The sequence below is a fragment of the Zophobas morio genome, unplaced genomic scaffold, assembly GCF_036711695.1.
Source record: "Zophobas morio isolate AGI-343-1 ecotype UQ-CSIRO unplaced genomic scaffold, CSIRO_AGI_Zmor_V1 ptg000074l, whole genome shotgun sequence".
Classification (NCBI taxonomy): Eukaryota; Metazoa; Arthropoda; class Insecta; order Coleoptera; family Tenebrionidae; genus Zophobas; species Zophobas morio.
The window spans coordinates 125,741-153,656 of record NW_026972179.1 but is presented as its reverse complement, the minus strand read 5'-3'; the positions used below and the strand labels follow the sequence as shown (position 1 = coordinate 153,656).

General features: G+C 29.3%; 1 protein-coding gene across 4 annotated transcripts in view; it reads left to right on the top strand.

The window, feature by feature from the left end:
* The window catches only part of LOC135143718 (uncharacterized), a 30,757-nt gene extending 6,282 nt beyond the window's left edge, over window positions 1-24,475 (top strand). The window contains exons 1-4 of one of the 4 annotated variants that reach the window (XM_064075627.1): window positions 2,875-3,074; window positions 22,335-22,467; window positions 22,517-22,808; window positions 22,856-24,475. In XM_064075627.1, coding sequence (XP_063931697.1) covers window positions 3,039-3,074; window positions 22,335-22,467; window positions 22,517-22,808; window positions 22,856-24,389 — 1,995 coding nt within the window. In that variant the 5' untranslated portion in view covers window positions 2,875-3,038 and the 3' untranslated portion in view covers window positions 24,390-24,475. Of the gene's footprint in view, window positions 1-2,874; window positions 3,075-21,840; window positions 22,132-22,334; window positions 22,468-22,516; window positions 22,809-22,855 lie in introns of those variants that run through there. The other 3 variants (XM_064075629.1, XM_064075628.1, XM_064075626.1) reach the window with 3 other exon arrangements.
* Window positions 24,476-27,916: the final 3,441 nt, after the last annotated feature.

The window sequence follows — 27,916 nt, the reverse complement described above, 5'->3', positions numbered from 1 at the left end:
ATGACGTCATCAACATTTTTGCAAGGACACGTATATCAGTTGGGATAGATGTAGTGTAATACTAAGAATAAAATTATTATATATTATGTATAAACATTCTTAATTTAAGATGACAGGCGTAACAGCATACGTGAGAGTCAAACAGAGAAACTGTAAACAAAACGACCATCGGTTTTATTGCTTCGACTTCCGCTTATTATATAAAACATTGGGTTTTATTTTAATTCTTGACGGTGAAATTCACAATTGGTTGATTATAAACATGTCTATTTCACATTCGCGGAACCAAGTGAGCGCATAAAACAAATGCAGGTCTGTAATGTTAAAGTCGATGTAAATAAGCGTGCTACCCTTATGTTTCAACCGAGTTTTTCCTTTAACAAATTTTGTGTCTACCAAATTGGGTTGGTTGGGGTGTAATACTAATAATAAGTGTTGCCTTTAATTTAATCAATAAAATAAATTGACTTCATTAATTTTTTTGAACCACCTCTTAAGAAAATCTAAAAAATATGAATGGAATGATAAATCACAAGTACAAACTCATCATATTTTTTGCATTTTAGATAGGATTTATTCAGCAAAATTTAAGGGTGACGTCATCAATTTTTTTAGGAGGGATGAACAAATACATTTTGAACAAAAGTTTACCATGCTTATAATAACTTTAGAATATTCCCAAGATTTCAAAGCATTCGGTTTTGTAATTCCTGATTAAATCGATAAAATAAAATAAATTCACGCCTTCATTAATTTTTTTGAGTCACCCTGCATCTGCAAATCCAAAAATATGAATGGAATGATAAATCACAAATACAGACTCATCATATTTTGTACATTTTAGATACGATTTATTCGGCAAACTTTTGAGCTGACGTCATCAGTTTTTTGTAGAAGATAACCAAATATATTTTGACTAAAAATTTATTATGCTTTTTATAACCTTAAAACATCTGCAAGATTTCAAAGCATTCGGTTTTGTAGTTCCTGATTAAATCAATAAAATAAATTTACGCATTCATTAATTTTTTTGAGTCACCCTGTATATGCAAATCGAAAAAATTTGAATGGAATGATAAATCACAAGAAGAGACTCACCATATTTTGTACATTTTAGATAGGATTTATTCAGCAAAATTTTGTGGTGACGTCATAAATTTTTTAGGGGAGACGACCAAATACGTTTTGATCAAAAATTTACCATGCTTATGATAATTTTAAAATATCTTCAAGATTTCGAAGCATTCGGTTTTGTAGTTCCTGAGTAAATCAGTAAAATAAATTTACGCTTTCATTTATTTTCTTGAATCACCCTGTATATGCAAATCCAAAAAATATGAATGGAGTGATAGATCACAAGTACAGACTGATCATATTTTGTACATTTTAGATATGATTTATTCGGCAAATTTTCGAGCTGACGTCATCAAGTTTTTGGAGGGGATAAGCAAATATATTTTGACTAAACATTTATTATGCTCTTTATAACCTTAAAACATCTGCAAGATGTCAGAGCATTCCGTTTTGTAGTTCCTGATTAAATCAATAAAATATATTTACGCATTCATTAATTTTTTTGAGTCACTCTGTATATGCAAATCCAAAAAATATGAATGGAGTGATAAATGACAAGTACAGGCTCATCATATTTTGTACATTTTAGATATGATTTATTCGGCAAACTTTCGAGCTGACGTCATCAAGTTTTTGGAGGGGATAAGCAAATATATTTTGACTAAACATTTATTATGCTCTTTATGACCTTAAAACATCTGCAAGATTTCAGAGCATTCGGTTTTGTAGTTCCTGATTAAATCAATAAAATACATTTACGCATTCATTAATTTTTTTGAGTCACCCTGTATATGCAAATCCAAAAAATATGAATGGAGTGATAGATCACAAGTACAGGCTCATCATATTTTGTACATTTTAGATATGATTTATTCGGCAAACTTTCGAGCTGACGTCATCAAGTTTTTGGAGGGGATAAGCAAATATTTTTTGACTAAAGATTTATGATGCTCTTTATAGCCTTAAAACATCTGCAACATTTCAAAGCATTCTGGTTAGCAGATTGAAAATTAAATTTCAAAATGTTGTTTTATAATTTTGATTTTTTTTCCAAAAATCTGGACGTTTCGCGTGAAAAGCCGATTCGGAGTTGTAAACTACATGTGTAGGACTATGTTATTTTATACAATTGAAAACCCATTTACTATGTACAATTTTGAAGTGACGTCATCGCATTAGTGGTGGGGATGATTAGACAAATTTTGGTTAGCGTTTTACCATCTACATGATATTCTTAATATAAGTACAAAATTTCACAACAATCGGTCGAGTACTTTCGGAGATTATCTGTCTAATAAAAATCCGGGACAACAGACGGACAGACGGACAGACGGACGGACAGACGGACAGACGGACAGACGGACAGACGGACAGACGGACAGACAGACGGAAATGGGAGACCTATTTCTTCGTCTTCTAGGGGTCATGAAAGATCGAGAAAACGTAAAAGTAGAGAGTCGGCCGACGGACTCGATTACAATACTTCCTTTGCTTACGCTCGGGAAGTAAAAACCATTATACACCTCGTTCAACCCCCTCCATCATCCTCAGACCCCTTTGCCGAAACCGGTCCTCTTCCCACCAATTTACCACTTCTGATTTTCGCTTCTCTCCAATTTCCACCCCTCGCGCACTCATCCCTCCAACCCCATAACATCGTGATAGCCAAATCCACGAGCAAATCCATTAATAATTGACCCGAATACTCCAACCCCAAATGGTCCCAGCGATGGTCCATCCACCGCCGAGCGTGCCACACTTGATCGATATTGTTCTCCCGCCTCTTTCAGCGCTCGGCGTCAGTCTGGGGGAGTTGCCGCAAGTGTAGGCTTTCTAGGTTAGAGCAGCACAGACGTCGGAGCGAGACGGAAGTGTGTTCTGCTAAAATAAACACCAAGGTAACAGCAGTTGACGCCGAGTTCGACATGTTCATCGCGAGGTAGAAATGTGCGACGACGACGAACATGGGGGCCCCATCTCTGAAACACCACCCTAATCTTGTGAGTACACGAAGAACACACGCACATTCCGTCCTGTTTGATTCGCTGAGTGCATGCATGGGTTGTAGTCGATACCTGGAATGGTTAGTTGGCACGGTCATGGGCGAAGTCCCATGACCGGGGTTTTGGAATTTCGCGGAGGACGGGTTTGATTTGAAGTGTGCGCTCCTGGTTTATTGTTCGGGGATTGTTGTTTTGTGGTGTTAGGGGCACCGGGGAGTGAAAGGCTTTGTGGCTCGCGCAGACGCGCGAGGGACGTTGTGTTGGCGATTTTGAAAAAAATTTAATCGTTGGTTATAATTGGTCCCAAGAGGTTAAACAACACGGTCTTCGCCCACTGAGTCCTTGTCAATACCAGATGTTTGACGTAGTAATTTTTTTTTAATATTGTATTCGACTCCTTTTGGGTGAAGCCAAATTTAATTTAATTTTTTTAATGTTTTTTGACGCTTTCGTAAATGTCTGGAATTGACCACAAAATTTGTTTGTTTTTTTGTCGGATACTTTGAGCACAATTGAGCGTTTCTTAATTAATTTAAATTGAAGCGTGTTTAGAATAGGGGAAAAATGATATCACGATGAATTAATTTAAGTTTTCTTGATTCATCTAGAATTTTGCGACGTAAATCCTGTTTAAATTTTATATAATAACCAGCTTTTGAACATACATGTATATGTGGTTTATTAGTCCGCCTTGATTTTGCTCTTGACCTCATTGTGTAATTCATAGTTTTTCGATTTTTATTTTACAATTTTTAATTTTTAGGTATTGTACTTTTCGGTTTTTCAACTTCCCGATTTTAATTTTTGGATTTTTCAATTTTCGTTTCAAAATTTCTGTTTCAATAAATGTGTCGCCTTTTGTGGAAAATTTGAGAAAATTTAAAAATTGAAAAATCGTACTTTGACCAAAAAGTTAATTCGAAAACTTATAAGACAGAAGAACAACAATCTCCAAAAATAAAGATGGATTCGAAATTCGAAAAAAATATCACAAAATTATTTTTCAATTTTGTGATATTTTTTTCGAAAATCGAAAAATTGTAACATCAGAAAATTGTTCTAAAATTAAAAATCGAGGCCCGCAAAATCGAAAAATTGGAAAACGAAAATCGAAGAAACAACAAATTATAATGTCAAAACATTCGCAAGATCATAAAATTAAAAATCGGGAAACTAAAAAATCGAAAAATTGGAAAAAAATTAAAATATTCAAAAACTGAAAATCCAAAAATTCCAACATGAATTGGACTTATCTTCAATTTATTAAAATTAATTTTTTGAGTTTTCAAGTTTAAATCCTTGAATTTTTCCATGTTAATTTTTTTTATTCTTAGATACTCCTATATAATTTTTCGTTATCGAATTTTTCGATTTTTCATTTTCCCGATTTTTAATTTTTGGGTTTTTCCATTTTTCGATTTCCAGTTTTTTATTTTTGTTTCAAATTGTTTTTTTTGTTTAAAAATTGACACAATGAAAAATTTAAGAATTTGAAAAATGAAAATTCAAGACCGTGAAAAACTGAAAACATAAAAATTGGAAAAACGAAAAATCGAAAGTGGAGAAACGAAAAATTGAAAATTAAAAATTGAGGAACTGAAAATTGAAATATCGAAAAATTCTAAAATCGAAATATTGCAAATCCGAACATGACTTCAGTCGATTGAGTTGGAGTTATTGTTTTTAATTTATTAAAATTAATTTTTCGAGTTTCCAATTTTAAATCCTTCAAGTTTTCGATCAGGAATTTGTCCATGTTAGTTTTTTTTATTCTTAGATATTTAGTTTTTCGTTATTGAAGTTTTTTCAGCTTCGCGACTTTTAATTTTTGGATATTTCCATTTTTCGATTTTGTTTAAAAATTTCGGTTTTGAAAAAATTGTTCTTTTTTTGTTTAAAATTTGAGAAAATGAAAAATCGAAAGTTGAAAAACGAAAAATTGAAAATCAAAAATTGAGAAACTGAAAATTGAAAAATCGAAAAATTCTAAAATCGAACTGACCTGGCTTGAGTTGATTGAGTTGGACTTATTATTTTTAATTTATTAAAATTAATTTTTCGAGTTTTCAAGTTTAAATCCTTCAATTTTTCAATAGGGTTTTTTCCATGTTATTTTTTTGTATTCTTAGATATTTAATTTTTCGTGATTGAATTTTTCGATTTTTCAGCTTCCCGATTTTTAATTTTCGGGAGTTTTCCGTTTTTCGATTTGCAGTTTTTTGATTTTTGTTTCAAAATTGAGAAAATGAAAAATGTAAAATTGAGAATTGGATAAGTTGAAATTTAAGAACGTGAAAAACTGAAAATATGAAGATTGAAAAAACGAAAAATTGAAAATTAAAAACTGAAAAATTGAAAAATTCTAAAATCGAAATATTGCAAATCCGGACCTGAATTGACCTGACTTCAGTTGATTGAGTTTAACTTATTATTTTTAATTTTTTCAAATTTATTTTTCGAGTTTTCAATTGTAAATCCTTCAATTTTTCGATCAGGATTTTTTCTACGTTAAATTTTTTTTATTCTTAGATATTTAATTTTTCGTTGTTGAATTTTTTGATTTTTCAGTTTCCCGATTTTTAATTTTTGGGTTTTTCCATTTTTCGATTTTTGTTTCAAAATTTCTGTTTAAAAATTTGTTTTGTTCCAAAATTGAGAAAAATGAAAAATCAAAAATCAAGAATTTGAAGAATTAAAATTCAAGAACGTAAAAATCTGAAAATATAAAAATTAAAAAAACGAAAAGTTGAGATATGAAAAATTGAGAAGCTGAAAAGTAAAAAAAATTAAAATATATCGAAAAATAAAAAATCGAAAAATTGCAAAAAGAAAACTAAATAAATAAAAAATCAGAACATCCATAAATCGAAAGGCTTGAAAACCAATAGTGAAAACCGACCAATTAATTGTACAATAATTGAAAAATTAAAAATGTAAAAACTTAAAATATCCAAACTTGAAAAATTGAAAAATCTTAAGTTCGAAATGTTGTGAAAACTTGGAACTGAACCCGTGTTTCGATGAATTAGTTTTTCAGTTTTTGTTTTAAAAATTTTCAATTTTTAGATTTGGAATTTTTCCCTGTTAAATTTTTAAAATTTTTACATTTTCGAATTTTTTGATTCCTGTTTGCCGATTTTAATTTTTCGATTTTTACTTTTTCGATCTTCCAATTTTTCGACTTTTGTCTCTCAATTTTTTGTTTCAAAATTTCAGGTTTAATAAATTGTTTTTCATTTTGTTGAAAAATTAAAAATTTAGGACTCGAAAAATTAAAATTCAAGAACGCGAAAAATTTTAAATAAAAAAAAATGAAGAAACGAAAAACTGAAAAATGAAATCGAAAGAGTAAAATGTGAAAATTGAAAAATCGAAAAAATGCAAATCGACAACTGAACAAACGGCTTGAAAAATCGAAATATCGAAAAACTGGAAAAATAGAAAATTAGAAATACACCATTTGAAAAATTGAAAAATTCCAAAGTTGAAATCTCGAAAAATCGAAAAATTTTGACGTGAAAATGGAAGAAACGACAAATTGTAATATCAAAATATTCGCAAGATCAAAAATTAAAAATCGGGAAACCGAAAAATCGAAAAATTGGGATAATAAAATTTATCAACTGCCTTGACTTCAGTTAACCTGAGTTGGACTCGCCTCACTTGAACTGACCCTATTTTCCGATTAACTAGTTTTTCAGTTGTTATTTTTTAAGTTTTTCCAGTTTAAAATTTTAAATCCTTTAATCTTTCCATCAGCAATTTTTTCATGTTAATTTTTTTTCGATACGTCAGCTTTGGAATTTTTTGATTTTTGAATTCTTCGATTTCTCAGTGTCTCGATTTTTAATTTTTCGACTTTTTACATACAAAATTTTCAACTTTTCGATTTTTCTGTTTCTCAGTTGTTCATTTTTCGGTTTGTAGTTTTCGATCTTACAATTTTTCCAATTGCAATTTTTAGTTTATCGATTTTGCAATAAAGCAATATTTCGTTTCTTCAATTTTCGATTTGCAATTTTCTGGTTCTTTGATTTTAAGAATTTTCACATTAAAATTTTTTAATTTTTCGATTTTTCAACTTTGGAATGTTTCAATTTTTAATTTTTCGTTTTCACAAATTTTCAACATCACAATTTTTCGTTCCTTCAATTTTCAATTTGCAAGTTTCACTTTTATTTTTTTAATTTTTCGATTGACTTTGGAATTTTTTGATTTTCTCGATTTTTAATTTTTCGAGTTTTCACATAAAATTTTTTAAATGTTCAGTTTTTCGAGTTTTCACTTTAAAATTTTTGAATTGTAAGGTTTTCGTATTCAGATTTTTCGATTTTTCAGATTCGGAATGTTTCAACTTTTTGTTGGGTACTTTGAGCACAATTGAGTGTTTTCTTAATTAATTTAAATTGAAGTGTGTTTATAATAGGAGAAAATGATATCACGGTGAATTAATTTAAGTTTTCTCGATTCATCTAGGATTTTGCGAAGAAAATCCTCTTTAAATTTTATATAATAACATACTTTTGAACATACATGTATATGTGGTTTATTAATCTGCCTTGATTTTGCTCTTGACCTCATTGTGCAATTCATAGTTTTTCGATTTTTACAAGTTTTCAATTTTAAGTTGTCAAATTTCTCCATTTTACAATTTTTAATGTTTGGATTTTTCAATTTTTGTTTCAAAATTTCTGTTCCAATGAATTTAAACATCTAAAAATCGTACTTTGAACCAGAAAGTTGTTAATTCGAAAACTTGAAAATTTAAATCGAAAATTGAAGAAACGAAAAATTGTAAACATCAGAAAATTGTAAGTTCCAAAAATTAAAATTCAAAAATCCCCAAGTTGAAATCTCGAAAAATTCAAAAATTGGAAAACGAAAATCGAAGAAACGACAAATTATAATGTCAAAATATTCGCAAGATCATGAAATTAAAAACCGGGAAACTAAAAAGTCGAAAAATTGACAAAGGAAAAATTAAAATATCCAAAAATTGAAAAATCGAAATATTGCAAATCCGAACATGAACTGACCTGATTCCGTTAATTATTTTTTTTAATTAATTTTTCGAGTTTTCAGATTTAAAATTTTTCCATGTTCAATTTTTTTTATTCTTAGATATCTAATTTTTGTTATTGAATTTTGCGGTTTTTGAGTTTCCAGATTTTTATTTTTGGGTTTTTCATTTTTCGATTTGCAATTTTTCGATTTTTGTTTCAAAATTTCTGTTTAATAAAAATGTTTTTTTTGTTTGAAAATTGAGAAAATGAAAAATTAAAAATTAAGAATCTGAACAGTGAAAATTCATGAACGTGAAAAACTGAAAATATAAAAATTGAAAAACGAAAAATCCAAAGTTGAAAAACGAAAAATTAAGAAACTGAAAATTGAAAAATCGAAAAATTCCAAAATGAACTGACCTGACTTGAGTTGATTGGGTTGGACTTCTTATTTTTGATTTATTCAAATTAATTTTTCGAGTTTCCAATTTTAAATCCCTCGATTTTTCGATCAGGATTTTTTCCATGTTGATTTTTTTATTCTTAGAAGTTTTTTTCGTTATTGAATTTTTCGATTTTTATTGGAAAATTTCTGTTAAAAAAAATGAAAAATTAAGAATTTGAAAAATGAAAATTCAAGAACTTGAAAAACTGAAAATATAACAACTGAAAAAACGAAAAATCGAAAGTTGAGAAACGAATAATTGAAAATTAAAAATTGAGAAACTGAAAATTGAAAAATCAAAAAATTCTAAAATCGAAATATTGCAAATCCGAACATGAACTGACCTGAGCTGGACTTATTATTTTTGATTTATTAAAATTAATTTTCCGAGATTCAATTTTAAATCCTTCAATTTTTCGATAAGGAATTCTTTAATGTTAAATTTTTTTTTATTCCCAGATATTTAATTTTTCGTTATTGATTTTTCGATTTTTCAGCTTTCCGATTTTTAATTTTTGAGTTTTTCTATTTTTGGATTTGCAATTTTTCAATTTTAATTGTAAAATTTGTTTTAAAAAAATGTTTTTTTTTTGTTTAAAAATGAGAAAATGAAAAATTAAGAATTTGAAAAATGAAAATTCAAGAACGTGAAAACCTGAAAAAATAAAAATTGAAAAAACAAAAAATTGAAAGTTGAGTAACGAAAAATTGAAAATTAAATTTGAGAAACCGAAAAATGAAAAATCAAAAAATTCCAATATCGAAATATTGCAAATCCGAACAAAAACTTATTAAAATTAATTTTTCGAGATTTCAATTTTAAATCCTTCAATTTTTCGATAAAAAATTTTTTCATGTTAAATATTTTTTTACTCTTAGATATTTAATTTTTTATTATCGAATTTTTCGATTTTTCAACTTTCCGATTTTTAATTTTTGAGTATTTCTATTTTTGGATTGGCAATTTTTCGATTATTATTGAAAAATTTCTGTTTAAAATAAAAATGTTTTCTTTTGTTTAAAAATTAACAAAATGAAAAATTAAAAATTAAGAATTTGAAAAATGAAAATTGAAGAACGAGAAAACGTAAAATATAAAAAAATGAAAAAACGGAAAATCGAAAGTTGAGAAACGAAAAATTGGAAATTAAAAATTGAGCAACTGAAAATTGAAAAACCGAAAAATTCTAAAATCGAAATATTGCAAATCCGAACATGAACTGACCTAACTTCAGTCGATTGAGTTTGACTTATTATTTTTAATTTATTAAAATTAATCTTCCAAGTTTCCAATTATAAATCCTTCAATTTTTGATCAGGAATTTTTTGTTATCGAATTTTTCGATTTTTCAACTTCCCGATTTTTAATTGTTAGGTTTTTGCATTTTTCGGTTTTTGTTTCAAAATTTCTGTTTTAAAATTGAGAAAATGAAAAATTAAAAATGAAGAATTTGAAAAATGGAAATTCAAGAACGTAACAAACTTGATATAAAAACTGAGAAAACGAAAATTCGAAAGTTGAGTAACGAAAAATTGAAAATTAAAAAGTTTGAAACTGAAAACTCAAAAATTGAAACAGTAAAAATTAAAATACATATATCGAAAAACTGAAAAATCGAAAAATCGCAAATAGGAAATTTAATAAATAAAAAAAGGCATCAAAACCAAAATTTAAAAACCGAGAAATTGAACAATCAAAAATTAAAAACGTGAAAACTTAAAATATTCAAAATTGAAATATTCTAATTTCGAAATTTTGCAAAAACTTGTTTTTTGATTTCTCAGTTTCCAGATTTTAATTTTTCGATTTGACATTTTTCGATCTTCCAATTTTTCGATTTTTGTCTCTCAATTTTTTGTTTCAAAATTCCAGTTTCAATAAATAGTTTTTCTTTTTGTTGAAAAATTAAAAATTAAGAACTTGAATAATTTAAATTCAAAAACGTGAAAAATTTAAAATAAAAAAATTGAAGGAACGAAAAACTGGAAAATAAAGTCGAAGAAGATAAATATGAAAACTGAAAAATCGAAAAAAAATGAAGAAATGAATGAATTTTAATATCAAAAAATGGTAAGATCGAAAAGCTGAAAATCGAAAAATTAAAAAAAGAAACTGAAACCGATTAATTAATTTTTGAGTTTTAGTTTTGAAAGTTTTCGATTTTTCGATTTGCAATTTTTTATTGTTAATTCCTTAAAATTTTTTGTTTCAAAAGTGAAAAATTTAAAATAAAAATTTAAGAAGCGAAAAATTGAAAAATTGCAAATCGAAAAATGAAGTAACGAAATCGTAACATCAAAAAATTGTAATTTCCAAAAATTAAAAATCGAGGCCTAAAGAACCGAAACATCGAAAAATTGGGAAAATAATCAATTAAAAATGCACCATTTGAAAAATTGAAAAATTCCAAAGTTGAAATCTCGAAAAATCGAAAAATTTTTAAGTGAAAGCTCGAAAAATTAAAAAATTTGAAAACGAAAATCGAAGAAACGACAAATTGTAATATCAAAATATTCGCAATATCAAAACTTAAAAATTGACAAACTGAAAAATCCAAAATTGGGAAAATAAAAATGAAAAAATCGAAAAATTCTAAAATCGAAATATTTAAAATCCGAACATGAACTAATTTATTAAAATTAATTTTTCGAGATTTCATTTTTAAATACTTCAGTTTTTCGATATGAAATTTTTTCATGTTAAAATTATTTTTATTCTTAGATATTTAATTTTTTATTATCGAATTTTTCGATTTTTCAGCTTCCCAATTTTTAATTTTTGAGTTTTTTCATTTTTCGAATTGCAATTTATCGATTTTTGTTTCAAAATTTCTGTTTTAAAAAGTTTCTTTTGTTTAAAAATTAAGAAAATGAAAAATTAAAATAAAGAATTTGAAAAATGAAAATTCAAGAATGTGGAAACGGAAAATATAAAAATTGAAAAAACGGAAAATGGTAAGTTGAGAAACAAAAAATTGGAAATTAAAAATTTGAGCAAATTCAGTCGATTGAGTTGGACTTATTATTTTTAATTTATTAAAATTAATTTTCCAAGTTTCCAATTTTAAATCCTTCAATTTTTGATCAGGAATTTTTTGTTATCGAATTTTTCGATTTTTCTACTTCCCGATTTTTAATTGTTAGGTTTTTGCATTTTTCGGTTTACAATTTTTCGATTTTTGTTTCAAAATTTCTGTTTTATAATTTAGAAAATGAAAAATTAAAAATGAAGAATTTGAAAAATGGAAACTCAAGAATGTGAAAAACTTGATATAAAAACTGAATAAACGAAAATTCGAAAGTTGAGAAACGAAAACTTGAAAATTAATAAGTTTGAAACTGAAAACGCAAAAAATTGAAACAGTAAAAATTAAAATATATCGAAAAACTGAAAAAGCGAGAAATCGCAAATAGAAAACTAAATAAATAAAAAAAGGCTTTAAAACCAAAATTTAAAAACCGGGAAATTGAACAATCGAAAAATTGAAAACGTGAAAACTTAAAATATTCAAAAATTGAAATATTCTAATTTCGAAATTTTGCAAAAACTTGTTTTTTGATTTCTCAGTTTCCAGATTTTAATTTTTCGATTTGAAATTTTTCGATCTTCCAATTTTTCGATTTTTGCTTCTCAATTGTTTGTTTCAAAATTCTAGTTTCAATAAATGGTTTTTCCTTTTGTTGAAAAATTAAAAATTAAGAACTTGAATAATTTAAATTCAAGAACGTGAAACATTTAAAATAAAAAAATTGAAGGAACGAAAAACTGAAAAATGAAATCGAAAACTGGAAAATCGAAAAAAACTGAAGAAATGAATGAATTTTAATATCAAAAATGCTAAGATCGAAAAGCTGAAAATCGAAAAATTGAAAAAAGAAACTGGAACCGATTACAAATTAATTTTTCAGTTTTAGTTTTAAAAGTTTTCGATTTTTCGATTTGAAATTTTTCACTGTGAATTTCTTAAAAAATTTTTGTTTCAAAAGTGAAAAATTTTAAATAAAAAGTTTAAGAAGCGAAAAATTGAAAAATGAAGTCGAAAAAGTAAAATATTTATAAACTGAAAAATCGAAAATTGAAGAAATGAAAATAACTAAAATAAAAAAATAGTAATAAAATTAATTTAAACGTGAAACTGGAAACATTGAAAAATTAAGAATTGGGAAACTGAAAAATTGAAAAAATAAAAAATTAAAATATCGAAAAATTCAAAAACTGAAATATCGTAAATTGACAAATTTAAAATTGAAAATTGGAAAAATTGAAATGAAAAGTTGCAAATCAAAAATTGGGATAACAAAGAATTGCAAATCGAAAATTAGGGTAACGAAAAATTGTAATATCCAAAATTTGTAAATTTGAAAAATATTGCAAATTGCAAGTTTGAAAACTTTCAAATCGAAAAACTGAAAAATCAATAATTGAAAACATGAAAAATTAAAATATCCAAAAATTGGAAAATTGCAAATCGAAAATTGATGAAACGAAAAATTCTAACATTCCAAAAATTAAAAATCGAGGTCTGAAAAATCGAAATATCGAAAAATTGGAACAATAAAAAATTAAAAATACACCATTTGAAAAATTGAAAAAATACAAAGTTGAAATCTCGAAAAATCGAAAAATTTTGAAGTGAAAACTCGAAAAATTGGAAAAGAAAATCGAAAAAACAACAAACTGTAATATTAAAATATTTGCAAGATCAAATCGGGAAACTGAAAAATCGAAAAATTGGGAAAATAAAAATTAAAATATCGAAAAATTCTAAAATCGAAATATGGTAAATCCGAACATGAACTGACCTTATTTTCCGATTAATTAGTTTTTCAGTTGTTATTTTGGAAGTTTTTCGAGTTTTCAATTTTGTCTTTTAATTTTTCGATCAGCAATTTTTTCATGTTTTTTTTTTTATTTTTTTGTACCTTTGTTCTTTATTAAATTTTTCGATTTTTGTTTAAAAATCGAGAAAATGAAAAATTAAAATTCACGAACGTGAAAAATTTTAAATAAAAAATTGAAAAAACGAAAAATCGAAAAAGTGAGAAACGGAAAACCGAAAATTAAAAACTGAGAAACTGAAAAGTCAAAATATTAAAACAGTTAAAATTAGAATTATCAAAAAACTGAAAAATCGAAAAGCTTCAAATCCAAAACTCATAAACCGAGGGTGGGTGGGCGGGGCTAGTTTTTACTAAGATAAGACTGACTTTTTCAGATGAAATATCCCATAAGAAAATAGAGGGTGGGTGGGTGGGGCTAGAACTTACTAAGATAAGACTGATTTTGGCAAGTGATAAACTCTTCTATTTTTTAGAGGGTATATCATTTTACAAAAATCAGTCTTAGATTAACAAGTACTAGCCCCGCCCACCAGCCCCTTATTTTCTTAAAGGGTATGTCAATCGCCAAAATCAGTCTTATCTTAGCAGGTACTAACCCCGCCCACCCACCCTCTCTTTTCTTAGAGGGTATATAATTTGATTTGATTTCAAATTTTATTTTGAAAGATTTCAATTTTTCTATTTAGAATTTTCCTGTTCCATTTTTTAAATTTTTTGACATCCTAATTTTTCTATTTTTCAGCTTCCTGATTTTAATTTTTCGATGTTTAATTGTTTGATTTTTGTTTCCCAATTTTTAATTTTTCGATTTTGCTCTCCAGTTTTTGGTTTCAGAATTTCAGCCATCGGTGTCTCTACCCACTATCGTCCATCCGCCTCACAAATAATGCTCGCGCCATTTATCACCCCCGGCTGTTAACGGCGACTTTGCGATGTTTGCTTATAATATTGACGTCAACACACCCCATTTTTGCGTGCCGCCTGTACGTTCACCCTTGACATTCGTGACGGCTCTCGCCTTATCCCCGTTTTAATCGTTTTTAAGGGTGGCTGGTAATCACATCCGCGAGGGTGCGCCTGATTTTCTACAACGGAAGGCGAATTTTTCGGCTTATCATGATTTACGCGGATGATGCAAAAGAAGCTGAGCTAATATTTGGTTTTACGTTGGTTTAGTATGCTTACTTAATTTTCGGTAAATAACGAGTTTATCAATTAGGAAGTTTTTGGGGTTTGGGTGATAGTGGGTCGGTAAGAGAGGACGTGGGTGGCGGCGGCTTGTCTGTGCGGCGACGGGTAGACGGATGGCGTTCTTGCGGACTTTTCGAGCTGAAAATGTGCCACGTCGGGGAATTTCTTGATCGAGGTGGTATCGATTTTGTTGGCCGATTAAGTTCGTTTTTTAGGGGAATGTTTTGTCAGTTTAATTTAATGGGGAAAGGATTTCCCGTTAAAATGTTCAGCAGCCAGCGTTTCAGTGGAATCATGACGCATGAAATTTTTATAGTTTCGAAGAAAATAAATTATGTATATGTAAGTCGGATTTCTGAGTTTGTGTTACGAGAACACTCTTATAAACAGTGTAGCTTTTTATTTTATGAACCGTTGTGGGTTTATCTTAAAAAAACAAAATGTGGTAAACCTTCAAGATAGTCAATTACGTGAGGAACGAAATGTGCACGTTTGATAATTTTTTGCATTGACGTCATCCATTTTTTGATGGGGTTGAATTTAGTGTACAATGTAACATTAATTGTCGACCGATCGCAATAAAGCACATCGGCGTCAAATTTAAATTCGAGTTTTCCAATTGTTTTATTTTCGATTTTCCGAATTTTCAATTTTTGATTTTTGAGCTTTGGAATTTTAAGATTGTTCAGTTTTTCTTTCTTCACTTTTCGATTTGCAATTTTTTGTTTCAAAATTTCAGATTTAATACATTTATTTTTCCTATTGTTGAAAAATTGAGAAAAATTAAAAAACGAAAAGCTTGAAAAATTAATAATAAAAAAATTTGAGAAAACGGAAAATTGAAAAATCGAAAAATTAAAAATTGAGAAAGCGAAATATTGAAAAATGTAATATCTAAAAATAGAAAAATCGAACTATTGAAACGAAAAGTTGAAACATTCCAAAGCAGAAAAATCGAAAATTAAAAAATTTGAGTGTGAAAACCTTAAAACTGAAAAATCTAAAAATTGGAAATTGAAAAAAATTAAAAAATAAAATATTTAATTCATTGATTGAAAAATCGTAAAATTGTAAATTGAAACATTGCAAAAAAATTATAAAATTGAAAAATTTAAACGTGAAATTCGAAAAATTCAGAAGTTGAAAAATTAAAAATTGAGAAACTGAAATATGGAAAAAATAAAAATTGGAATAACGAAAAATTGAAAAATTTGAAAAACTGTAAGATCGAAACACTAAAAATCAAAAAATTAGCAACCGTTGAAACTGAAAAATCGAAAAAATGGAAATATTAAAAAAAAAAATGTGAAAACTCAAAAAATTAAAAATCGAGAAAATCAAAAAATTCCAAAATTGATATATCGAAAAATTTAAAAAATTAAAAGTGAAACTCGAAAAATTGCAAATCGAAAAATTAAAAATTGAAAAATTCCAAAGTTGAAATGTCAAAAAATTATATCCTGAGAAACTAAAAAGTTTAAATGAAAAATCGAAAAATTGTGAAGCGAAAAATTTAAATCAAAAGTCGACAAATTGAAAAAATTAAATCGAAAATTGAAGAAACTGAAAAATCGAAATATTCTAAAATTTTTGCAGATGAAAAGCTGAAAAATGAAAATGTCCAAAATAAAAAAGTACTAATAAAATTGAAAACTTTAAACGCGAAAAATCGGAAATTGAAGAGACGAAAAATTAAAAGTCGCAAAATCGATAAACTAAAAAATTGCATAATATCGAAAATTTGTAAATTTTAAAAAATTGTAAGATAGAAAAATTAACAACCGAGAAACAGAAAAATCGAAAAAATCGAAAAGTTGAAAAATTAAAAATCGAGACACTGAGAAATCAAAAAGTTCCGAAGTTGACGTATCGAAAAATTAAATAAATTAAAAGTGAAAATTTAAGGAACAGAAAATTGTGATGTCGAAAATTTGAAAAATTCAAAAATTGCAAATCGAAAAAAATTAACTCTTGAGAAACTGAAAAATTTAAATGAAAAGTCGAAAAATTATGAAGCGAAAAATTGAAACGCAAAGTCGACAAATTGAAAAATTAAAAGTCGAGAAACTGAAATACTGACAAAGATCGAATAATTGAAATGAAAAATTGAAACATTCCAAAGTTGAAAAATCGAAAAACTAAAAAATTTGACTGAAAACTTTTAAAATCAAAAATTCTGAATATTGTAAATCGAAAATTGAAGAAACTAAAAAATCGAAAAATTTTAAAATGGAAACATTGCAAATGAAAAACTGAAAAATGAAAATATCAAAAATAAAAAAATTATAAAACAGAAAAATTTAAACGCGAAACTGAAGAAACCAAAAATTAAAAATCGAACAACTAAAAATTTAAGAAAATCAAAATTGAAATAAAAAATTGAAAATCGAAAATTGGGGTACTTAGTGAAAAATTGTAATATGGAAAATTTGTAAATTCGAAAAATTGGAAAATCGAAACACTACAAATCGAAAAATTAACAACTGAGAAACTGAAAAATCGAAAAATTGAAAATAAAAAATTCCAAAGTTGACACATCGAAAAATTAAATAAGTTAAAAGTGAAAACTCAAAGAATTGCAAACTGAAAATTTAAGGAACGGAAAATTGTGATGTCGAAAATTTGTAAATTCGAAAAACTAAATCGGTAAATTAAAAATTTAAAAATTCCGTGGTCAAGAAATCGAAAGATTGATCGAAAAATTGAAGAAATGAAAGATAAAAATTAAAATGAAATATTGGAGAGCATTGAAAAATTCCAAGGATAAAAAATCGAAAAAATGAAAAACTTGGAAATTGAAAAAAATCTGAAGTTTACAGATTCAAAAATTAAATTTCGAGAGACTGAAAGATCGAAAAATTAAAATATAAAAAAAAACAATCGAAAAATGTAAAACGAAAAATCGAACTGCAAAATCGAAAAATTGGAAATTCCATATCGAAAAATTAAAAATCGAGCCATTGAAAAATTCCAAAATTGAAAAATTGAAAAATTGTAAAGCGGAAAATTGAAATGAAACATCGAAAAATTTAAAAATCTCATATGGAAAAAATGAAAATAATTTTTTTATTGAATGAAAGAGAAATTGTAAGATCAAAAAACTGCAAATCGAAAAATTAAAAATCGAAAAAATTAAAAATTTGAAAATCGAAAGAAATCCCAAGTTGAAATATCAAAAAATTTAAATTTCGAGAAAATGAAAAATCAAACAATTAAATTACATATAAAAATTAAAAAATCGAAAAAATATAAAGGGAAAAATTGAGCTGAAAAATTGAAAAATTCCCAAGTCAAAAATCGAAAAATTGAAAAATTCCAAAGTTGAAAAATCGAAAAATTGTAAAGGGGAAAAAATGAAATAGAAAAATTTAAAAATTCTATAGAAAAAATGAAAATCAAACTTTTATTGAAGGAAAGAGAAATTGTAAGATAAAAAACTGCAAATCGAAAAATTAAAAATCGAAGAACCAAAAAAGCGAAAAGTTGAAACTTTGAAGAAATGAAAAATAAAAATGGCCAACAAATATTGAAAATTGAAAAATTCAAAGCGAAAAATTAAAATGAAAAATTGAAAAAGTTGAAAAATTAAAAAATTCCAAGACTGAAAAATCGAAAAAACGAAAAGCTTAAAAAAATTGAAATAAATCCGAAGTTGACATATCAAAAAATTAAATGTCCAGAAAACGAAAACTCCAAAAATTAAAATATGAAAATAAAAAAAATAGGAAAATTGTTAAGCGAAAAATTACAATGCAAAATCGAAAATTTGGACAATTCCATGTAGAATAATTAAAGTGGAGTCGCTAAAAAATTGTATGAAAATCAGAAAACTGAAATCGAACAATTAAGAATCGAGGAATTGAAAAATTGAAAAAGGGACAAATTGAAATTTCCAAAAATTAAAAAAAATTAACGAATTTCAAAACTGAAAAATCGAAAAATAAAGTGAAATGTAGAAATATTGAAAAAAAATGAAATATGTAAAATCTGAAAAATCGAAAAACTGCAAATCAAACAATTAAAAATCGAAAAATTGAAAAATTGAAGAAATGAAAGATAAAAATTAAAATGAAATATTGGAAAGTTGAAGAATTGAAAAATTCCAAGGCTAAAAAATCGAAAAAATGAAAAACTTGGAAATTGAAAAAAATCTCAAGTTTACAGATCCAAAAATTAAATCTCGAGAAACTGAAAAATCGAAAAATTAAAATATAAAATTAAAAAAATCGAAAAAATGTAAAACGAAAAATTGAACTGCAAAATCGAAAAATTAAAAATCGAGCCATTGAAAAATTGAAAAATCAAAATTGAAATGAAACATCGAAAAATTCAAAAATTCCATATAGAAAAAATGAAAATAAAATTTTTATTGAATGAAAGAGAAATTGTCACATCAAAAAACTGCAAATCGAAAAATTAAAAATCGAAGTACTGAAAAATCGAAAAAATGAAAAATGAAAAATTGGAATGCGAAAAATTAAAATTGGAAAGATGAAAAATTCCAAGGCTGAAAAATCGAAAAATTGAAAAATTTGAAAATCGAAAGAAATCCCAAGTTGAAATATCAAAAAATTAACATTTCGAGAAACTGAAAAATCAAACAATTAAAATATAAAAATTAAAAAATCAAAAAAATATAAACGGAAAAATTGAGTTGAAAAATTGAAAAATTTCCAAGTCAAAAATCGAAAAATTGAAAAATCCAAAGTTGAAAAATCGGAAAATTGCAAAGGGGAAAAATTAAATGAAACAGAAGAATTTTAAAATTCCATATGGAAAAAATGAAAATCAAATTTTTATTGAATGAAAGAGAAATTGTAAGATCAAAAAACTGCAAATCGAAAAATTAAAAATCTAAGAACTGAAAAATCGAAAAAATGAAAAATGAAGAAATGAAAAATGAAAAATTCCAATGCGAAAAATTAAAATTGGAAAGACGAAAAATTCTAAGGCTGAAAAAACGAAAAAATGAAAAATTTGAAAATTGAAAGAAATTCATTCGAATTAATAATATCAATATTTGCTTATTTATAAGTAATTGTATGTTTATAATTCTATGTAAAGGTGTATCCGTTAATAAACATTATTATTATTATGTATTATGTATCAAAAAATTTAAATTTCGAGAAAAAGAAATTAAAAAATCGAAAAAATATAAAGAAGAAAAATTAAATTGAAACAGAAAAATTTTAAAATTCCATGTAGGAAAAATGAAAAGCAAATGTTTATTGAAGGAAAGAAATTGTAAGATAAAGAAGTGCAAATCGAAAAATTAAAAATAGAAAAACTGAAAAAGCGAAAAGTTGAAACATTGAAGAAATGAAAAATAAAAATGGCCAACAATTGAAAATTGAAAACTTGCAAAGCGAAAAATTAAAGTGAAAAATTGGAAAAATTGAAAAATGAAAAAATTCCAAGACTGAAAAATTGTAAAGCTTAAAAAAATTGAAATAAATCCGAAGTTGACATCAAAAAATTAAATCTCCAGAAACCGAAAACTCCAAAAATTATAATATGAAAATAAAAAAAATCCGGACATGGTTAAGCGAAAAATTAAAATGCAAAATCGAAAAATTGTATGAAAATCGAAAATGATCCAACCTCGTAAAACTGAAATCGGAAAATTAAGAATCGAGGAATCGAAAAATTGAAAAAGTGAGAAATTAAAATTTCCAAAAATTAAAAAATTGAAATATCGAAAAATAAAAAAGTGAAATATTCAAATATTGAAAAAAGTAAAATTTGAAAAAACGAAAAATTACAAAGCGAAAAAAATTGAAAAAATGAGAAGACTGAAAATTAAAATACCCCCTCAAAAAAATTGAATGAAAACTTCATCAATCAACGTAAAAACCAAAAATTGAAGAATTTTTAAAAATTCAAAAATCACTGCCAATAAAAACATCCTTTGTTGTGGTTGGCCCCCACGGAGGCGGAAATCGTGACTGTCACGGAATTATTATCAATTTCCGAAATTTTCGATTTTGAATTTAGTACTTCGGTTCGGTAGTTGCTACGCTTTGAAATTAGACGTGACCTGGTGCAACAATACTCCACTCAAGGGTGTCGTGTTTGCAAATAAATGCATAACAATCTTGAAACCAAAGCTGACATTTGTTTGGGTTTTCCACGGTCACACGAGATCGTGAGTCACACGTTTGAATTATTTTTCCACAAAGAAAAAAACGATGACCCGACTGATACATTTATTTTTTCCTCCACAAATACCAAGAACAGATAACGCATGTCTTTGTGTAACACCATATCTTCTTGCACTCTTATCAAGTTATCACCATCGCCCCTTTTTGTTGCTAGAAATTCGTCGGCAAAAACGCGTCATCGCCATCATATTTCGATTAACATAGTTACGTTCTGTTTTATTTTAATCCCGATATATTTACACTTTGAATTTGGAACGAATGTTCGCAGCTCCTGCGTAAGCATCCACTCGGACTTAATTGAATTGAAGGATGCAATGTTGTTAATCTTCGAGCAATCAAATTAAACGCTGGAGTCATACGCGATCGAGTTTACAAGTCTAAAGGCGACCATGACCCCGAGTATTTTAGCGTGCGGTGTTATGTAACCGTCTGAGGTGTCATAGACTCGAAACTTTTCAGAACTTGGTACGAGTTCAAAAATTTTGACAAGAATTTTTTCCCGAATTCGGGAGTAACGAATGACCTTACTCCGATTACATTTTTCTTGATGTAGAGTAACCTTCCACACTATCTTTAACACACAATCTTTAAGATTTCAGAGTTAGGTCATTAGCTTCACTTTTTAGAACTTTCAAAATTGCCAAGTTTATCCAAGCGCATCGATTTTGTTGTTGTAATTAAAAGTTATTGGGGTGGAAATAGTATGGGAAGAAGAACGTGGTGAGTCATCGTAGTCTGTCACTTAGGCTTTAACCAGTGGCGTATCAAAAAAAAAAAAAGAACCCACGTCCTTGCAAACGTAACTTATTTATTCAAATTGTCTTCAAAGTCGGTAACTATGCAAATCGTGACCATGAATGCCGTTGCTTTTTAGTGCTTCTTTCCTTTGTTTCGCAGACTAAACTGTCCAATTACGCCGACAGGAAGTGACGTCACGGGTTTCAGAAATAACTCTTCCAATCGATTGCGACCAAATATTTACCAATTGTCCACCGAACAGGCTGACGACAAACCCAATTAATTACTGGTTTCACGTAATTGCTTTGACAAGCTGTTATCATAATTTAAGCATCTACACACCACTTTCACATTTTGTAACCACCGTTTGACCTGTAATCAAGTGTTGACTCCCACATTTCGGTTAAACCATCCATCAATCGTCGGTCTTTACGATTCCGTGGACGTGGGATGCAACCTTCGCTCCTATGATTGTTATAAATTTTTTATTGTGACATTATTGACCTCTATCGACCGAATTAAGCGATTGCGATGCTTTAAATTGAACATGGTATTATTGTACGGGATTTGTAGTGAAATGTCAGTGCGTTGTAGTTACACGATCTAAAAAAAGATCGGAAGTCTTGTTTTTTTACCACTGGAAGTGTAAGAATATGTTCAGACGCAGCAGACTGGTGTATATTTAGTCGGGTTTATTTTTGTAGTATTTTTGTAATAGACGAATTTCATTGCATTGTGAATATTTAGTGGTTTAAAAGTCGAAGTCCTTGGAAGTGTTTTAAATCGCTGGAACTACTTTTGACGAGTAGTCACTGCTTTGAGTTGTTTTCGTTCGTGGTTAATTAAAGTGTGGTACTAATCCACGTTTTGTTTGCAGGACTGGCCCATCCGAAAAAATGGCACCGCACGAAAATTCTTCCTCACTTTTATGGTACTAACCTTCCTGATCATTTTTTTCTATTACACACAATTCAACATCCATACTTTCGAAGAAGAACTAGTGCTAAATTGTAAATATCGCTCCTGTGCGAAGTACCCATTGACATTTCGAATTTCTAGATTCCAAGCCAAAACCTCCGAGTGACGCCGAAAAGTACTTGATCCACACATCAAAATGTCGAATCCCGAACGACGACCCTTTCAACGAAGAAGTCAAACCGTACTACCACCGAGAGTCCTACATCCCCTGTTCGAAACGACCTCCTCTAACCTACATAGAAAAGAAAGACTCGTCTATCACACTCCGGATCAACCAAAGCCTCCTGGAAACATACAGTATGTTCACGATTTCGTGCTGCTGGTCGGCGGTCACTCGGGTCGTCGAAGAGAACAAGTCGGACGACGCGCTAAAGTAAGTAAAACTTGTCGTACAACGAAATCCAAACTAACGTCGTGTAGAGTTTCAGATTGCGTTCCGTTCCAAAACAGTACGACCGTCACCGAATCCATCGTCTTGGTCAAGTGCAAGAGTCCTATCAATTCCGAGATCTACTCCAACGTGCACGCGATTCTCAACCCTGAGCACGTGCACCAGAAGCTACAGCAGGACTGGACGACCACCCCGATGAGTGTTTTGTTCGTCGGGATTGATAGTATTTCGAAGATGAACTTGGTTCGCACTATGCCGAAGACGTACAAGTTCCTGGAGGAGCACGACTTTGCGAATCTGAGGGGATACACCAAGATTGCTGACAATACGTTTCCTAATTTAATGGCCATTTTGACTGGAAAGACTTGGATCCAAGTTTACGATCAGTGCGACCCCAAGAAGAACAAAATAAATAACTGTGATATAATTTGGGATAAATTTAATGATTTAGGATATATTACGGCGTACGCCGAGGACGAGTCTTCGATTGGGACGTTCAATTACAACCGGAAGGGCTTCGGGAGTCCGCCGACGGACTTCTACTTCCGACCGTACATGATCGCAGCGGAAAATCTGCCTTCCATTCGAAGATTCGGGATGCATACTTGCTCCGGACCGGAGACTTCTGGTGAAAGAATAATGAACCTAGCCAAAGATTTCGCTTTTAGTTTTGAGAAGAACCCGAAATTCGGGTTGTTTTGGATGAACACTTTCAGCCACGATAACGTGAATCTTCCGTCTTCGATGGATGAGAAAGTCGAGGCGTTCTTGGAAGATATATACGACCATTTGGACAACGTGGTTTTGGTTTTCTTCAGCGACCACGGGTTTCGGTTTGGGGATATAAGATATACTCACACGGGCTGGGTGGAGGAGCGTCTACCCTTCATCTACGTCCATCTACCGAAAACGTTGAAGCAGCTTCGCCCCACAGAAGTTGGCCACTTTCTTACCAATACGAGGAGACTGACGACTCCGTTCGATCTTTACATGACACTCCAGGATATTTTGGCGTTTACTAACCAGAGTTACGAAGTCCAGCCGAGTCTGGCGTGCCCCAAATGCCATTCGTTGTTCCGGGAGGTGGACGAAGCTCGTACTTGCAAAGATGGTGCTATTGAACAACACTGGTGCATGTGTTCTGGACACTCGTACGTGAATCCGAGCACCCAGATCGTCGTGGATACCGCTCAGTATATAGTTTTCGAGGTTAACTCTTTAATCCAGGCCTCGGAGAGCGGGCATAAGTGTGCTTTCTACTATTTGAAGAAGATCGTCTCTTCGGGGATGTCCGAGTTGTACTTAAACGAGAATAATCAAACGGTGCATTATATGTTGATTATGCTTGAAACGAGACCTCCGGCGATGTTCGAAGCGACGGTGGAAGTTGCTTCGCAGCCTCATAAGTTGCCTAGATTTCGTTTGTTAGGTGATATTAGTCGTATAAATAGATATGGTGACAATAGCAAATGTATTAACGATTCTTTGAAGAAATATTGCTACTGTGATGGACTTTTCACTTCAATTAAAAGTGCCATATGTAATTTTTTGAATTGTGTTTGATTTTATATTTGTTGAATTTATTATACAAAAAGAAAGAAAAATTATATTTTCTGCAGTTAATAAATTTGTTTTTATATTTTCAAAAAGTATTTTATTTTGGAGGAACAAAAAAATTCACAGCATGGTTGCGAATTGTCAATTTCTGTATTCCCCATAATTGTGTGGTGACCGAATTTGAATCAAATTTTCGCGCTGAAATTAATTAACAGCGGCACGAAATCACATGTGGATAATTTGAATTTGAAAAAAAATCAATCAAGAAATCGTTAAACGTAGGCAACCATGTGCACGTTGGCGCTTTGTGAGTAGTTGGTAGCTCGGTAGCGGATGTTTTAGTCAGAGGGCGGTTGAGTAGACAAGATAGTGGCATGGCAAGAGCATGTTTGGTTCTGTCGATGCTACAAGTGCTGTAAATTTGTTTTATTGTTTGTAAATTTACCGATCAGGTTAGGATTTTAATCGTTAACTGGTGCTAACCCAATTTAAAACCATTAAAACACTTCTTAATTCTTCACACAAGATTGTTAATAGTTCATTTACGGCAGTTAAATTAACAAAATTCATTACATCATGAACTGACGGGGGGTTAAAATAATTTTCCTTAGGCAGTTATCATCGTTATTAGCATCGTTGTCATCATTACATCACCGAGGCATTTCCTCGCAACGCTAAAAATTACATCACCGAGGCGCTTATTCCTCGCAACGCTGACTGGATATTTTTGTGTTTATTTATTATTGAGATTAAGATTGGACATCAGATAATTTATATGATTCATCAACAAAATATTTACAAAAAAAACTAGCAAAAATTTATAAATCCAAAAGACAAACCTGAAGTAAAACTTGTGTAGGCAAAAAAAAATTACATGAGGTTAGAAACAGCAAAGCATGAAAATTTACGTTCAATTTAATTTATACAACAAGAAAATTACTGAAGTTGCAATTGTGGAATAAAGAAAAATTGCATGAGGTGAACAATTTTATGTGTGAGTTTCATGAAATCCCCTAGCAAGTGTTTATCTAAACAAATTCCTGATTGTTGAACTGTGGTAGAACTAGTTAACGATTAAATTCCTAATATGAACTGTGAATTTACAAACAATAAAACAAATTTACACAGGTGTTAGCGTTAACCCACCACGTGGTTTTCACTCACAAGAACCAACCAAGAGTGAAGCCTCTCACCTCCCTACCAAGCCGCCATCTTCTACAGTTTTATTCAAAAAATCTTAGGCAGTTGTCATTTACTAATATCATAAGTTGTAAAATGTGCGTTATTTAGATAATAACCTAATTTACTGACAGTAGTGTCATATCTGTCGGATATTAATAATATCAAAGGCATCGTTTGACAAAATAGATTTTTGAAAAGTGCTAACATTTGTCAAAATGACAGTAAAGCTTGAATCACAAATGATTTGTCATAAATGATAGAATAACAGTGTCTAATATTTTTTGAATAAAACAGTACCAACCCTCTAACTGAAATTTCAAGCAGAACCATCAACTACCAGAAGAAGAACTAAACGTGCACATGGTTGCCTATGTTTAACGATTTCCTTGAATTTTAATTCAAATTCGGTCACCACAACTGCTTGTGTTAATTTCGAGCCCTAGAGTTTTGTTGCGATCTTACTGAGCTAACCAAAAGTTGTTGGTTAATCCTCTCTAAAATAAATTGATAACGTTGAGAAAATTCGTATCAAAGAAAGTTATTGCATAAAATATATTGAAGAGTTCGCTTCGACAATTATGTGGTATCGATTTGGAATCTTATGAGAATAGTAAATACTCAAATCCAGTGTTATTGGTAAAACAAATAGTATGCAACCAGTAATACGTAGCTCTCGTACGAAGTGTAATCAATACGATGCTCTCTGGACTTTTCCAGTATAAATTCCGTTGCCAAGTTGTCGTTGATAGTAACTCTGATGTTAAACTTTTGCCGTATTTAAAGGGGTTGTAGAAGAAAAGTGGAGATTTAATTTGATTTTTACAAAAGTTTACCATTTTAGACATGTTTTAAGTTTCTTGTTGTCGAAATAAGTCTACACATGTTAAGAAAAGAAAAGGAAAAATGTAAGCCCGCCCACCCACCCGGTCTCAATTGTGATGATTTTTTTTATTCGTCGTGAGCCAAGAGGGCGGAGTTTCTCTGCAAAATCCTTATTTCTCTGCGAGAAATTAAAAACGTTTTTGCGTATCGTGCTGTTCAAAGAATACTATATACATTAAGAAAAAAGGCAAAATATAAGCCCCGCCCACCCACCCTATCGCAATTGTGATGATTTTTTTTAATTATCGAGAGCCAAAGCAGCGGAATTTAACTGCAAAATCCTTACTGTTTCTCTACAAGAAATGACCATGAGTACCGTGTTATTCAAAGACTACTACATATGTATATTAAGAAAAAATGAAAGCCAAAGATTAAGCCCCACCCATACCTGCCCTGATCTAAACAGTAATGAAGTTTTCATTCGTTGGCAGACCTAGGGGTGGAGTCTATTTGCAAAATCCATAGTTCCTTACAAAATTATACCCTTTTTAAACGTGTTTTAAGTTTCTAAGAATAAAAAAAATCATCACAATGGAGATGGGGTGGGTGGGCGGGTTGTATATTTTGCCTTTTCTTTTCTTAATGTACGTATTATTCTTTGAACAACTCGATACTCAAAAAATGTTTTTAATTTCTTGTAAAGAAATAAGTATTTTGCAGTAAGCTCCGCCCTCTTGGCTCACGACGAATAAAAAAAATCGTCACAATTGCGATAGGGCGGGTGGGCGGGCTTATATTTTGCCTATTTGTTTTAATATGTGTAGACTTCTTTTCTTAACATGAAGCTTAAAACATGTTTAAAATGGAAAATTTGTGTAAGGAAATATCGATTTTGCAATGAGGCTCAGCCCCATAATTGCAAAATCCATATTTTCCTGCAAAAATGTACCATTTTAACCATGTTCTAAGTTTCTTATTGTGAAAAGATGGCAAAGTAAATTAAAAAAAAAAAGCAAAATATAAGCCCCCCCCTTCTCATTCTGATAATTTTTTTTATTCATCGTAAACCGAGGGGCAGAGCTTAATTGTAAAATCCTTATTTTTCTAAGAGAAATTAAAAACATGTTTTTGAGTGTCATATTGGTCAAAGAGTGCTATGTATATTAATATAAAAGTAAAGCCAAAGATTAATCCCCACCCATACCTGTCCTGATCTAAATAGTAATAAAATTTTCATTGGTTGGCAAACATAGGCGCGGAACCCAATTGCAAATTCCATATTTTCTAAAAAAAAATTACCATTTTAAACGTGTTTTAAGTTTCTAAGAATTAAAAAAGATATATCACAATTGAGATGGGGTGGGTGGGCGGGGTTTATCTTTTGCCTTTTTTTCTTAATATACATAGCATTCTTTAAATAACACGCTACTCATTTTTAATTTCTTGTAAAAAAATAAGTATTTTGCAGTTAAACTCCGTCCTCTTGGCTCACGACGAATAAGAAAAATCATCACAATTGCGATAGGGCG